Source organism: Festucalex cinctus, chromosome 8 (genome assembly GCF_051991245.1).
Source record: "Festucalex cinctus isolate MCC-2025b chromosome 8, RoL_Fcin_1.0, whole genome shotgun sequence".
Taxonomy (NCBI): Eukaryota; Metazoa; Chordata; class Actinopteri; order Syngnathiformes; family Syngnathidae; genus Festucalex; species Festucalex cinctus.
The window spans coordinates 8,499,096-8,513,686 of record NC_135418.1 but is presented as its reverse complement, the minus strand read 5'-3'; the positions used below and the strand labels follow the sequence as shown (position 1 = coordinate 8,513,686).

Here is a 14,591-nt window from a genome sequence, read left to right as displayed (position 1 = left end):
AAAAGTATAAAAAAAAATAGCAAAGTACTGGAATTTAAAAAAAACCTTGATAAGGACAAGGAATGTGAAATGAGATTGGATGGAAACAAAGTATGTACAAAAAAAAAATGTGTTGCTGTGTGTGGAAAAATCTTTGGAATGCCACAAACTTGAACACACGACAAGCTTCATCTATAGAACATCAGGATCACATCAATGAAAACATTTGACAAAAAAGTGAAAACACATTGCTCTTTAAAAGACAACAAATGTTACTAATACAATGTCTAATAACTGTCTTTTCCCTGCAATTATCAAAACCAATTGGGATAACAACCACACTCATACATAATATATTCACAAATAAAATTGACTATAAAACTGAACTCATCAACAAAAATAACCATAATACCATCTGCCCAGTTTTGCAATCTTTTAAAATGAGAAAAAAAAGACTCACATACCAATTTTATAAGGAATCAATTTTATTCTTAATTGACATGTCTGTAATAACTTGCAATGCAATGCATCATTGTATGCATGATTATTTATTGCTGTTGAACCTCAATTATCCAGTGCTTTTACAAGCTAATTTTTAATGCTATCCAATCTTATTTTATATGAACTTAAATTATCTTGAAACAGGTATGATGATGACTGTAAGTTACTGTATGGTTTTATGTTTGCTAAGACTATGCTTTCCTCATGCAAAGGTGCTGCTGCCAGAACATTACAAATGTTAAATATGCAAATCTAACATCCAAAATACATTACAAAAAATAGTTTGGCTTATCTTAGATTGAGCTTTTTAGTTAAAGGCCCAAACATTTGGTCACCAACCTCACTTGTTCAATAAAACACGCCAAGCTAAGACAAAAAAAAAAAGACATTGTGTGGACCAACGAGTGGTGCGGTTTGGTTGCGAGACCAGTTGGAGAGTGAAAGAAAGCAGCTAAATATCCGATGGGTTAGCTTCACAGATGAACGTAACCGAGTTGTTGAGCAATTCGTACATGTTGACCTCCACCACATCCCCTGAGGAGTCACCTTCCCCTTCTCCTGCCAAAGTCACAAACACCTGCTGGGTGACAGACGGCTGCGACGGGTCCTCGCAGTTGGCCGCCTGCACCGCCTCGCCCTCCGGGTCGTGCACCGTGATCACCTGATTGGGCAACAAAAAAAGAAAGGCCACGTTATTTTCCCCCCAAGCAACGCATATACGGGATTGTAGGATTCATTCTGGGACGTCATCAACATTTTGGGAAATTGGCAACTAAAACCCATCCCGTGGCAGCGTTCTAAAATGCTGGATGTGTGAGTTTGACACGGTGATTCCTAATGATGTGATAAACCATAGAGCAGCTAAATGTGTATATAGTAATTAGGCGTGTCAAAATTAGTGTGTTAATTTTGAGATAATTTAAAGTTACGTTCACGCTACTATTTATTTATTTTTTTAAATGTGCGATTAATCACCGCCCCTTACTTGGAAAGCATTTAACGGGGCAATTCCAGTCGCAACACAGCAGACACGTCCACATCAAAATTTAGCAGAAATTAATTTAATAATAATGCATATATTTGTGGAGACTGGGCTCAAGCTATATTTTGCAATTTTAAAAAATGTGCAGAATTTCACAAGTTACTTGATGTTAAAGATTAGATAGCTCTTAATATAAAATGAAAAATGCACTGAGCTGTTACAATCTTACAGATGCAATTATGCCATCTAGTGGCAGAAAAATGACCTCAACACAAATCAATATCACACATTGTTTTTTTGTTTTTTTTGCAGTACAGTCCATTTTTTTAATATTACCTCAATTTTATGAATTATTATTACATTACTGTATCAATGAGTAAAAGATGCAGCCAATTTCAATTAGATGAATATTTCCCCCCTTTGTTAAAAAAAAAAGTATGAAAACTTGTACATTTTGTTACACATTTAGAACAGATATAAAATGTGATTAATCGTGAGTTAACTATTGAAGTTATGCGATTAATTTCGATTAAACATTTTAATCGCCTGACACCCCTAATAATAAACCATATATTTGTGTAGATAGATCTTAACACGAAAAGAAAAATGTACTGAGCTGTCACCAATGTTTTGCAAATGCAATTATGTCATCTAGTGCCAGAAAAACGACCTCAACACAATTCAATATCACAATAATTTTTTACAGTTCAGTACATCTTTTTAATTTTAACTCAATTTTATGAATTATGAAATTACTGTGTCAATGACTAAAAGATGCAGCCATATTTCTATGAGTTTAACATTTTTTTTCACTTACTGAAGCAAACCCCTTCGCTCCCAAAGATACTGGATTTTGCAAGGCCCACAGAATATTGTGTTCTATTGCTATAAAAACACGGGGCATTAGAATACAGCTATGTTTCATCATTATTCACAAATCTGTTGAAAACACTGGGGAAAAGCGCTTTTGGGAACATGGCCCTGGCTGATCTTATACTCTGCTGCCACCTGCTGGCCTTTTTTTGTAATAACTACCAGTGCATTAAGCCACCTATTCATGTCAGAAGCTGCCTTCTGTATGCTCTTGCATTTAAAAAAAAAACAGACAAACAAACAAAAAAAAAAAACACATTGAACTCTGGCAAAAGTGTCCTCACGTTCCAAAAAAAAATCAAAACTGAGATTGATATACTGCACTTAATTCCCTTTAAAATGATATATAATACATGAATGTAGCTCAAATATTGACAAAGTTACAGCAGTTTTAATGTTGGAAGGTTGAAATTCGTAGTTTTGAGAAAAAGGGCTTTGAAGTTTTGCTACTTGCATCTTTCCATAGCAACCAGTACCTTAGGGAAAAGATATGAACCTGAAATTTTCAGGAACTGTTAAAATATCAGTGGAAAATCAATTCCAATAACAGGCAAGGTCATCGTCCGAGATTTGAACCCTTTAAACGTTTTGGAAGTTTGACCTCTCAAGAGATGAAATCAGCCTCAACTTTGAAGATCACATTCAGCTTAATTTATTTACTGAGGCTTTGGTTATTTTATTGCTCCTTGTATTTTCTTGCATAAATGAGGTCATATTACCACTGTGGGAAATTTGATTTAATAATTTTGTGTCATTTTAAAGATTATTTGCCATATGATGCGGCCTGTGAAAAGTGCTTTATTGATAACATCATGGATGTGATGCCTCAAATGCTTTTGTCCTCCCACCCCCACCCCAAGTAATACGCAAGGGACACTAAACTATTGTATTTACAAGTCAATATAGCCTGTGTGCATTTTGGGGCGCGGTGTCATACTGTAACTCTTTTGAGAGAACCATTTTTCATCTTCAAGTTTAATATTTCATAGCTCATTTTTATGTTCATGTCATCCCATTTAAAAGAGCATAACGTGAAAATGTGTTGTGCTATTTTAGACATATGCAAGCAGACTTCATTTTTGACGCATTGAAGAAGCGGCGTGTCAAAAAGCGATCAAAACATAACATTATTATTTACAATACACTGTTACTTTAGTCGACATCGCAAACAAGGCACTGGTGCATGTCACAACTTTTAATTCCCGACTCGGTCTGAGTGAAGGAGCAGTGTCATCTGCTCCGCGGGGGCATCGCGGCAGCTTCCCGGCTTAGAGTTCGACATGGTTGAGTGTGAGAATGTAGTAATTTGAATTAAAAGTAGAAATCGATTCATTAAGAAAGACATCCTGGAGAATATCTTTGTCAATTTGGACAACAATTTGCCAGTATTCGGGCCGATGACAACATAACTTCTGCTCAAGGTAGGTTGACTGTTCTGTTCACTTTTGTGCTGAATGGTGTATTTTGACTTTTTTGGTTGCTATGTCCATCCATCCATCTATTAGCAGATCCGCTTACCCACACAACATTTTGATGTTTGAGGCTAGAAAATTTGGGTTGTTTATAAAAAAGAGTTGTGCAAGAAACAGCGCAAGAAGCAGCGCTAGCTAGCAGCTCGGCTAAAAACACGCCCCCTAGTAATGAGGCATACTGTCTAATAATTGCTTCTTTTCATACATTTCTATTACAATTTGGACTTTTGTGCTGCTTGGAAATGAAACTAGAGACCTCAAGGAGGCTGAGCCACATATACGTCTTTGGGAGTGAAGGACACAGTATTAAAAAACTTATTTACACGTTTTGGGGTTTGAATGAGGTAAATGTAACTACCTCAATCTTTTCCACTTCAATTGTTCACGCATGTTCCAGTTTTATGAGCCCAAATGTGATTTGTGTGACATCCAACTGAGCTCTTACAGTCTGTGAGCCGGAAGCCTCTTCAGCAGCCTCCTCCTGCACCTGCTGGGCTTCCAAGTGGCAGGCGAGGAGGTGCTCTTGCAGCTCCGTTTGGGAGGTGGTGACCAGGGTGCAGAGGGGGCAGATGAAATGTTTGGCGCTCGTACAGTGCTGGCTATCGATGTGCTCCCGCAACTCCTCGGACCCCCCGAACACGCCTTGACAGAGTGAACAGTGCAGCGTGGATGCCGCAGAACCTGACGAGGAAGCAAGGACAAGCGAGACACACAGGTGGCCCAAAAGAAAAAGTGATGATTAAGTATTAAAACACAACAATAATCCTTCAACATATGTTCTATGGAGCCCCACTAGTCTACACGCAACATTCAAATTAATATTGTGTTGGTGGAATATGAGTTTGGCAGCAAAATCCACAAATTTTTAGCCATCCATTTTGCCACTTGCTGGTTGAAAATAACAAAATGACAGTTGTTCAGGGCTTTACAGTATATCTAGTCAAATGGAAGACATCTTATCCTATATCCACGAGACATACATGTCTGATGTGTACAAAGTTGATTTGGTTGAAAATTGTCACACCTAAGCCGCCTTTGGAGAATGCTAATTGCAAGCTTTACGTTCAAAAGAGCTAAGCCAAATATTTATTTGGAAAACAACATCGGAACCATTTAAATAAAATAAAGTAGTCTGGGCAACACATTCATTTTAATCAAAGCTATCCTTGCTAACCAAGATACAGAGAGTCAATTCCAACATTCTAAATGTTGTTAAACACCAGGTGGGGAAAAAAAAAAAGGACTGGTTGAAGAACAGTTCTAGTTTCAGAGTCACAAAGTTCTCTTCTAATCCACTGAGTGGCAGCAACTTACAAACTACCTATTAATGAGGATAAGAACAAGTCTGTTTTCTGACGCTTTCATGATTTTAAATAAAAACAAAGAACCATATATGAATTATTGAAAAAATAAAATAATAAAAAGTTGGCATTGTTGTAGTTTGAATTTTTAATAGATCTTACGTTGGATTGTGACTAGGTGATTGTGATGCATTGTAAAGAATGCCATTTGGCCATGACCAGCAAAACGGCAAATTAATTTTCATTTGTCACCTTTATGTTCAGCTTCTTTGTGTTTGGCCATGCTGGAGGCGCATGGGAAGAACTTGAAGCAGACGTCACACTGAACCAGGGTCTTCATTTGCTGCGCTGGGTTACCAAATATGTCGGGGTGTTGCGTCTTGTTATGGTACCACAGGCCCGACAGTTGCTGCGGCAACACAGACGGAACAGTTCCAATACGGAATCCCGACTCGAGTCATCGTCAAGTCCCGTGGGTAGTGAAAAAATGAGAAAGGTCGGACAAAAAAAAAGAAGGCCATCCTACCTGGTAAGATTTATTGCACAGGTTGCAGACATAGGGCTTGACTCCAGTGTGGATGAACTTGTGTTTCTCCAGCAATGCAGCACTGGTGAAAATTTTATCGCAGGTGGGACACTTGTGCGGCAGACTGACGTGGAACTCCTCTATGTGCTTCTGATGCTCCTCTAAAGTCTGGAAGCTGACGCAACACTTCTGACAGTTGAGGGGCAGCGACATGTCTGACGGGAAGCAGGAGAAAAAAAAAAAATCTTTGTGCTAATTTAGCCTGCAACGTTTACAATATCAGGACTGGCTTCAGACAGCTTACTGTAAATAAGTTCACTCTTTGACTGCCAAAAACGTTTAATAGTGATAAGTAAATCGCGATGAATGCTGCCATAAACGTTAAATGACGTCGTCTACTTTTTTTTTTTTTTTTTTTTTTTAAATCAATGGGAAGTACAACATCTAAGTGGAGCGCTGCCTGGTCAATGAATTGTGGAATCAAAAACACTAACTATGGCCAGCAGATGGCAGCATTGAGTGTCTTTTCAAGGGGCTGCCGGTGCACTGAATTACAATCAAACATGACGGAATCTGATGAAATTGGATGAAATCAAACGTTTTCAAAGATGGCGTGAATGATCAAAGCCTTTGTCACATTAAACCTAATTTGCAAAGCGTCACAAAACAAAAATATTTTGTGTCAAAGTGACTGTTGTGGAGAAAATGTATCTTCACAAAAAGCTCGTTTTCTCATCTCACTCAAATGATCTCTTTTCAAATGGTTATTATTACTAACGAATGGAATAAGGTAGAAACATCGCCTTTTTTTTCTAATGAAAGAATGGAATACGATCTTTCATTTGGTACCCACATTGTCTATGTAGTACAAGTACACAATATTCTGTTTGCCTTGAAAGATAAGTTAAAATGCTCAAAATCGGCTGCCACTGTTTTTTGTTTGTTTTTTGATAATATATGGCAGTAAAAGAGTTAAATGGTAAATGGGCTGCTTATTATATAGCACTTGAACTACACCATATGGTGCCCCAAGCGCGTTACAATTGAAGCCTTACATTTAAAAAAAATTAATTAAATTAAATAAAAAAAAAAAAAAACGATATCCAAACATCACGATACAATATTATCACGATATGAACATCACGATACAATAATTATCACGATCACGGGGTTGGTGATTTTTAAAAAAGAACAAAATATTGTAAAAAAAATAAATAAAAAATAATTAAATAAACAGCTCATACTAAAAAAAGCACAATATTGTGCTTTTGTACATAACAGCAATGCATATAAACCACCTACAATCTCTAATAACAATATTGAGGCACTTACTTGGTAATGCAAGCACACGTTGGTCGCTTCACAAGCAAATTAGGTTCCCCTTTATCTGACAATTAGCATAGATTTTTTTTAACATAGAAGGCCAAAACATCCCGAATGAAAATTAAATTGCACTACTAAACTAGCCACTAGAGGGTGCTAGAACTGCACAAATGGAAATCAACATGTCTTTTTTAACAAATGTATTCCTTTTAAATATTGTGAACATGACGACAACGATATTGTGGCAGTTTTAATATCCCGATATTGCCCTTATCGTTACATCCCTAGTAAACAAGCACTGTGCCAGGATTTTTCCTCTCCCGGGGCTATAAGGGGGCGCTGGACCGATATGTAGTCCATTTTCATGACTTCACTTACTTGAGAGGTTTTCTCATTTCCCCGCACAAATGTTCCTACTAGTGTATAAAAATGTGGAATTGCCGATTTGGATTTTTGACTGGCAAATACTTTTAAACGTGTCTGTATTTATGTACGTGTATGTATGTTATGTACAAAAGCACAATATTGTGCTTTTTTTTTAAAATATCGCCAACCCCCCCACAATATCGTGATAATTATCGTATCGTGATGTTCCTACCGTGATAATATGGTATGATGTTTGGATATCGTTACATCCCTACTGTTTACAATCCTTGTGTTTAATTGCATTGGATCACATCAGCTACCTAATGATATCTCACAAGTAATTTCTATGTTGTTTAATTGAAGAATGAACCCATGACGAAAGCCATTTTTTGTTGTTGTGTGTGTACTTACTGTGGAAGGTTTGCAAGTGGACAGTCAAGCCACTGGCCTGGCTGTGCCCTTTTCCACATTCGCGACACACGTAGGGCTTATCGCCTGTGTGTGTCCGCACGTGCCGCGTGAGCTCGATTGACTGGGCGAAGACGGCCTTGCAATACTGACACGCGTACATCTTGCCTAAAAGAACACAGAAATCACAGCTTGAGAAATAGGAATGAAGTGACATCACAAAATTTGACTCGTCGCTGTTCTTGAATATAAGCACTAGTCACAAAGTGAGCAGGTTAGCGCCTCACCCTCAGAGTGTTTCTTCTTGGTGTGGTAGGCGAGCGCGGCGGCCACTCGGAAGCTCAAGTCGCAGTGTTTGCAGTGGTACGGTTTCTCTCCTGTGTGGAGCCGCATGTGATTCTTCAAAGAGGACGTGGCTGGAAACTTGGCGCCGCATGTCTCGCAGGTGTACGGCTTTTCCTCAAAATGCTCCGTTCGCCTGTGGTAAATCATACCTGAGCCCAGCAGAAACAGACAAGTGTGAATTTAAATGAAAACTAATGTTTTTGTCCTAACCAGTTAGTGCAAGTGTTATAATCCATAAGTAAAAAAAAATGGCATTATACTATAATGAAATGTTGAAAAATAGAAACACTACACTACACTCTAAAATGCCACAAGATGGCATCAAAGCCGTAACTAGCGGCAAAGAAGGAATTGGTGTCAAGGAAGTAGGGGTGTGCCATCTAAGGCACCCCACAATTCGATTCAATTACGATTAAGGGTGCTACGATTTGATTATTGAATGATTATCACCGGTTATCACGATTTTCAATGCATCTTTTTTTCCTTACTTTGTGGCTACTTCATACTTTTAAGGTATATTTGTCAGTATTCATTCATTAAAGTAGCCAAAGCAATTTATGTCCATTACTTTTTATTTGCAATCACCAAATGATCCAACAGGAACGATGGAAACGATGCCCATACAACACAACGCTGCCCTTAAGCTGCTCTTTTTCACAAGAAGGTGCAAAGGCAGTACCTTTTCAAAAGTAGATTTCTCTATTACAATAAAATAAAATTTACTCTGGTGGAATGAATTCCACATTTTCTGGAAAATATTAAATATAAAGTGCCTTTAGAAATGAATAAGACTTCTTTTAACCAAAATATTTTGGGGTATATTCACTAAGAATGCACTGCGTCCGGTAATAGTGCAAAATATTGCACCACAACTGCACCCGCAGTCTGCACCCAGTTAGCCACCTATTCACGAAGGACAGGGCTCTACACTAACTTTTCCACTACTAACACTGGTGCGAGTAACATTTTTAGTTGCTCGCACAGCACAGGATTTGGCCGCACCATTTTTTGTGGAGGTGCAGCATGACTTTAGGCATACGCAACTCGATATATTTGCAAAATATTTAATTGGAACACGAGGTTTGCCTGCAACAGCAGTGGCTATCAAAACAAGTCAATCATTTCGTATAACTTAACTCATGTCAACATTACTTTTTTTTTTTCTTCACCTGCTCCTTGGCCGATGTTCCCCTGACCTTTTCATCTGTATGCTGTCCTCGCTCTGAAGCTTCTAGATTTCACCAGCTAGACAGCGAGTTAATGACGTTCCAAATAAACAGACTTCGTTTTCCTTTTGTGTTGTTTACTTGAACAATGGCCTCTGACCATTACCCTCTTTAAGTCGTCGTAAAACTAGAAAATAAAATAACACACAATGTAATATTAGCTAACTATACACGACACACTTTCATGCTAGTAGCTACTTACATTGCACATTCAACAGTCTCTAATTGTCCTAGTTAACTAAAATAAATCTACAGTGTTTTTATATTGACATCGCATGTACTTACAGACAATTCTCGTCCAAAGTAACAACAAAAAATAAGATCCAACAGTCTGCCTAACAATGAACAATGGTGTTGCGTGCTGCCACATTGGAGTGGTGTCTTTTATTACTCAACAAAAACGCTAAACCTAGCAACCACAGGAGGGTGCTTAAAGACTGCACAAATTCAAACTAAAACTTCTCAAGGGCAGAATAATCTGTATCGTTTGATTTGGCACCTTCCGCTGGCCCTCCTTTGCCACAATCATTCTCATTTTGTTTTGGAAAATAATCAGCAATGGACCACTTCATTTAAAAAAAAAAAATTCGCTGACGCTTTTCCCTGAGCCCTGCACGACACGCTACCACACCACAACCGCCTCCATTGCTTTTCCGTTACACGAGGCACGCGGCAGGAAAGTTCACAAAAAACGAGACTCCGAAGAGGGCCCTTGACTCAGAGATAAGCATTTTTGTATGTTTAGTAGGGGTGGGAATCTCTGACATGAGGCCGATTCGATATGTATCTCGATACACAAGTTGCGATTCGATTGAAAAACGATTATCTTTCAGAACAGAACGGTTCGATACGGTTCGATTAAGTTTGGGAACGATATGATTTTCGATTCGATACGATTAATTTCAATATTCAAAACTTATAGTGACATTTGTTGCTTGTAAACATTAATCTTAAAACACCACAATTTTTTACAGTATCTACAAATGTGTAAAAAAAGAACAACAACAATGTCTTCTATATTTTCATATATTGAATCAATTATTTAAATGGACCGGAACAAAGGGCTGGGCGATATGACTGAAAAATGTATCAGTTTAAATATTTATTAGTTGTTATTGACAGTTATAATTGTTTTTTGTTTTTTAATTCAAAATCAGGATCAGGAAAACAAAAGGCTGATAATTCAATTTGAAATATAAATATTTAACCTTTAAAAAGACACCAACACAATTAAACAGAATATGTCCACATTGTGAAGTATTTCAGAAACATAAATTTAAGACATGAAATAAACCTACCGTCCAGCCAAAAGAAATATGAAGCCACCTTATGGAACAATAAATCTATCAAACACATTTTAACCACTTAATATATGCAAAAATATTTACAAAAGTGCATTTCCCTTTTTATTAACAATTTTTGTTTTTAACAATTTTTGTTTTTCTTTGCCATCACATTCATTTTTGGTTAATGTATGACATCTTTTTTGTTTTTTTAATCTGAGACACGATGATGACCACAGAATCACGACTGTTTGTTTTGTTTTTTGGGCTGTCGTTCATTTTGAGTTTGATGACGTAATTGCGGGCACGTCTCAGTTCCCTGCTGCTCATGCTAGTTGTGTACATTGACAGGGAGCCACAAACTGAGAAATGAGATACTTGCAGTGTGCTTTTAGCATAGCTGTGGGACATACCTGTGTCGTTTGAATCCATGCATTGGATCGTCACGGGAGTTCTTCTTTTTGGCTCGCGCGCAGTACCAACGCCGGCCCGGGACATACAAGTGCACCGAGAGGACTCGATAGCCATGGGAAATACCGAGATGTACGGCACCGGCTTCTGCTAACTGTCTCCACTGTTGCATGTTGTCACTCGTTGTGAGCGCGCGCGCCGTGTCGCGAGCACGGCGTTGACGGTAGGCTCCCCCCAAGGTGCGTAACGTCTTTGCATTATGTTTACAACATCCGGGGAATGAAGCGTCTCTGAGTGCTACTTTGCTAGCTCTCTGTAAACACGGAAGTAGCTTGAATGGTGATGCTACTGAAATGTAAACAAAACAAGTAGAACACGGTGCAGAACTCTTGCTATTATGAAAACCATAAAGCCTCACTCGCAACCGATTCACAGCAACGCGATATCCGGTCCACAGCTTTACAAGCAATGTATCTAAGGATTCCTGGCGGATTTTGTATCGGTTGACAAGTCTGCTACCGATACGGCGGTTTAGCTCCCCTTGACGACCGATGGTTCGGTCGAATCGGTTTTTTGTCCCACCCCTAATGTTTAGCCTGGATTGTTGGTAGAATTTAAGGAGAGTCTTTACCACATGTGCATGTACACTTGCACAATCGATAAATTTGTAAGCCGTTTATTTTTAAGGGTAATGTAAGATGAGTTTGAAATGAACCATTTTGGGAATTGGGGTCATATTTTACTGAGGTGGACACTTCCTTCGCTCGTGGTTTTCCACTGTTGACGACGCCCCCCCCTTTCAGCGAGTGCTCCCGCATTTTCGGCGAATGTTTTATGACGTGAAGCCTCATAAAAATACACAAAATGCACTCACCCCAATCGACGGACATAAATGTGTTTCAGTCATTGCTTAGTTTGTGTATTTATTCGAGGCTTCGTGTTACTGTGCACTCACCGAAAGATGGGCGTCGTCAGCGAGATGAGACGGAAGTGCCCAGCTCGGAAACCCGGCTACTGACATTTCGCTTTCTCTCGCTCATATTTGAGGTCATATTAGCATGAGGAGAGAAGTTGCTCGTGATGCTGCCCCGCCGTGCATGGTGCTCTATTGTTTATTTTGTGCACATCTTTAACTCTTTTTACTGCCAAAAACATTTAATGGCGTATGTTAAAATCCTACTGAATGCCGCCATAAATGTTAATTGACGTTAACTACGTTTTTTTTTTTCTCTCTCTCAATGGGCAGTACGTCTTGTGCAGCACTGCCTTGTCAATGAGGTTGTGAAATCAAAAACACTCATTAACTATGGCTAGCAGATGGCAGCATTGCATCTCTTTTCAATGTGCTCCCTGGTGTATCAAATTACAATGAAACATGACGAATCTGATGAAATAGAACGTTTTCAAGGACGACGTGAATGATGAAAACGTCTGTCACGTTAAATCTAATTCACAGAGAGTCACTAAACAAACAATATTAGTGTCAAAGTCACTGTCGTGCAGCAAATGTATCTTTTCACAAAAAGCTTGTTTTCACTTTATTTTTTTTTTCTATTTTCGCTAATGTCACTCAAATATCTATTTTCAAATGGTGATTACGAAAGAATGGAATAAGGTAGAAATGTACTTTTTTTTCTAATAAAAGAATGGAATCCAGTCTTTCATATGGTAGCCACTATGTTGATGTAGTCATGGCGCACAATATTTTTTCTGTTTGCCTTGAAAGATGAGTGAAAATGCTTGAAATCGGCTGGCACTGTCGGGGTTGTGTTTTTTTTTTGTTTTTTTTTTGATAACGTATGGCAGTGAAAGAGTTAAGTTCAAATTGAACTAAAAAATAATTAATCAATCAGCATGAGTTGTTATACAAGACATGCATGGTGCAGACCAAAAAATAAAAAATAAAAAATAAGCATGAGCAAAAACGCACCTGATGGATGTGCGAAGGGCCGCCCACATATGTCACAGGCTACCTTTTTCTTCTTCTTGTCCCCTGCAGTACCTGGGTGAGCTTGAGCCAAATGAGCCTGTAAAGCCCGCCGGTTGGGTAGTTTCACAGGGCATTGTGGACACGGCAGATGAGCCTTCTTGGTCATGGGGCAGCGCTTCATATGGGCTGTAACTCGGCACTTATAGGCAAAACTCTTCTTACACCAGAGACAGCAGTAAGACTTTGAGGATGAAGACGATTCATCTTTTTCTTCCACTTCAGCCTCTTCTGTGTTGCTTTGCTCCAGGTTCATTCCACTTCTACTGCTGCTATCCTCTACTTCTGAGTCAGCTGTGAAGTTAAGAAAAATAATCAGCATCATCACCAATGCGACACTTTTTTTTATTTATCATTTTTGCTTGAGTGGTGCGTTTGCTCACATAATATTTCTGCTGCTTTACTTCCAGTCTGGTGTCCATCTGGCTCCTGCGTATTCTTCTCCAACTCCTCCATCTGAGAGAGCAACGACGCAGGAAACGTGGAGGGAGTTCCCTGTTGGACGGTGCGGAGCAGCCTCACGACAGTTTGCTCACCAACACGTCCCTTTTTTACTTCGCCCAACAGCGTACTCGCTACTGAGCGTGGGTCAGCTTCTTTACAGCAATTGCACACTAACTGTCAGGGGGGAAAAAAAAAACATGTCTTAACTCTTTGACCGCCAAAAACATTTAATAACATTTAGCAAAATCATGATGTATGCCGCCATAAATGTTAAGTGACAACTACTTTTTTTTATTTTTTTTTTAATATATCAGTGGTCAGTGGCAGTGCAACGTCCAAGTGCAGCGCAGCCGGGTCAATGAGTTGAGAAATCAAAAACACCCACTAACTATGGCCAGCAGATGGCAGCGGTAGCTGCTCGGGCCCTAAGTAGAGTGGCGAATTACAACGAAACATGACGCAATCTGATGAAATAGAATGTTTTCAAGGCTGACGTGAATGATCAAACCTTTGTAACATTAAACCTAATTTGACGGAGCATCACTAAACAAAAACTATTAGTATCAAAGTCACTGTTGCGGAGAAAATGTGTCTTTTCTTTTCAATTTTCGCTCAATGTCACTCAAATGACCTATTTTCAAATGGTGATTACTAAAGAACGGAATAAGGTAAAAACTTACTTTTTTTTCTAATCAAAGAATGGAATGCGATCTTTCATGTGGCACCCATGTTGTTTATGTAGCAAAAGATATTAAAATATATAAAAAAAATATTCAATTTGCTTCGAAAAATGAGTTAAAATGCTGAAATCCGCTGGCATTGGGAGTTTCATATATATTTTTTAAAGTTGATACTTTTGGTCAGTCCACGTGTGGGTGTCATTCTACCAATTATTGGCCAATCTAAAGTGTTGGAAATCGTTTGCTCTATTTGATGATGCAATGGTAATGGCTGAACAAACATGGCGGGTTTGAGGTCTCCTGAAAGTGACCATCTTGGAGGTATAGAGTTTTGGTTCGACACAAAGCCCACCCTGCGTGTGTTGCTATAACTAGAAATAAAGTGTAATTGCAGATCCACTGCAGTTGGTGGCAGTGGCACTCTTGTTTTAGATTGCGCAAAGATTATTAGGTTCTCTGCAAAGGTCTACATACTGTACATATA

At 38.7% G+C, this 14,591-nt stretch overlaps 1 protein-coding gene across 6 annotated transcripts in view; it reads right to left on the bottom strand.

Moving 5' to 3' along the window:
* Positions 1–511: 511 nt before the first annotated feature.
* zbtb40 (zinc finger and BTB domain containing 40) overlaps positions 512–14,591 on the bottom strand; it is a 23,203-nt gene continuing 9,123 nt past the window's right edge. For all 6 annotated transcript variants that reach the window (XM_077529494.1, XM_077529496.1, XM_077529493.1 and 3 more), the window contains exons 5-12: positions 13,367–13,601; positions 12,927–13,277; positions 8,019–8,225; positions 7,735–7,899; positions 5,635–5,849; positions 5,361–5,517; positions 4,253–4,488; positions 512–1,141 (exon numbers count right to left, since the gene is read on the bottom strand). In XM_077529494.1, coding sequence (XP_077385620.1) covers positions 932–1,141; positions 4,253–4,488; positions 5,361–5,517; positions 5,635–5,849; positions 7,735–7,899; positions 8,019–8,225; positions 12,927–13,277; positions 13,367–13,601 — 1,776 coding nt within the window. In that variant the 3' untranslated portion in view covers positions 512–931. The remainder of the gene's footprint in view (positions 1,142–4,252; positions 4,489–5,360; positions 5,518–5,634; positions 5,850–7,734; positions 7,900–8,018; positions 8,226–12,926; positions 13,278–13,366; positions 13,602–14,591) is intronic.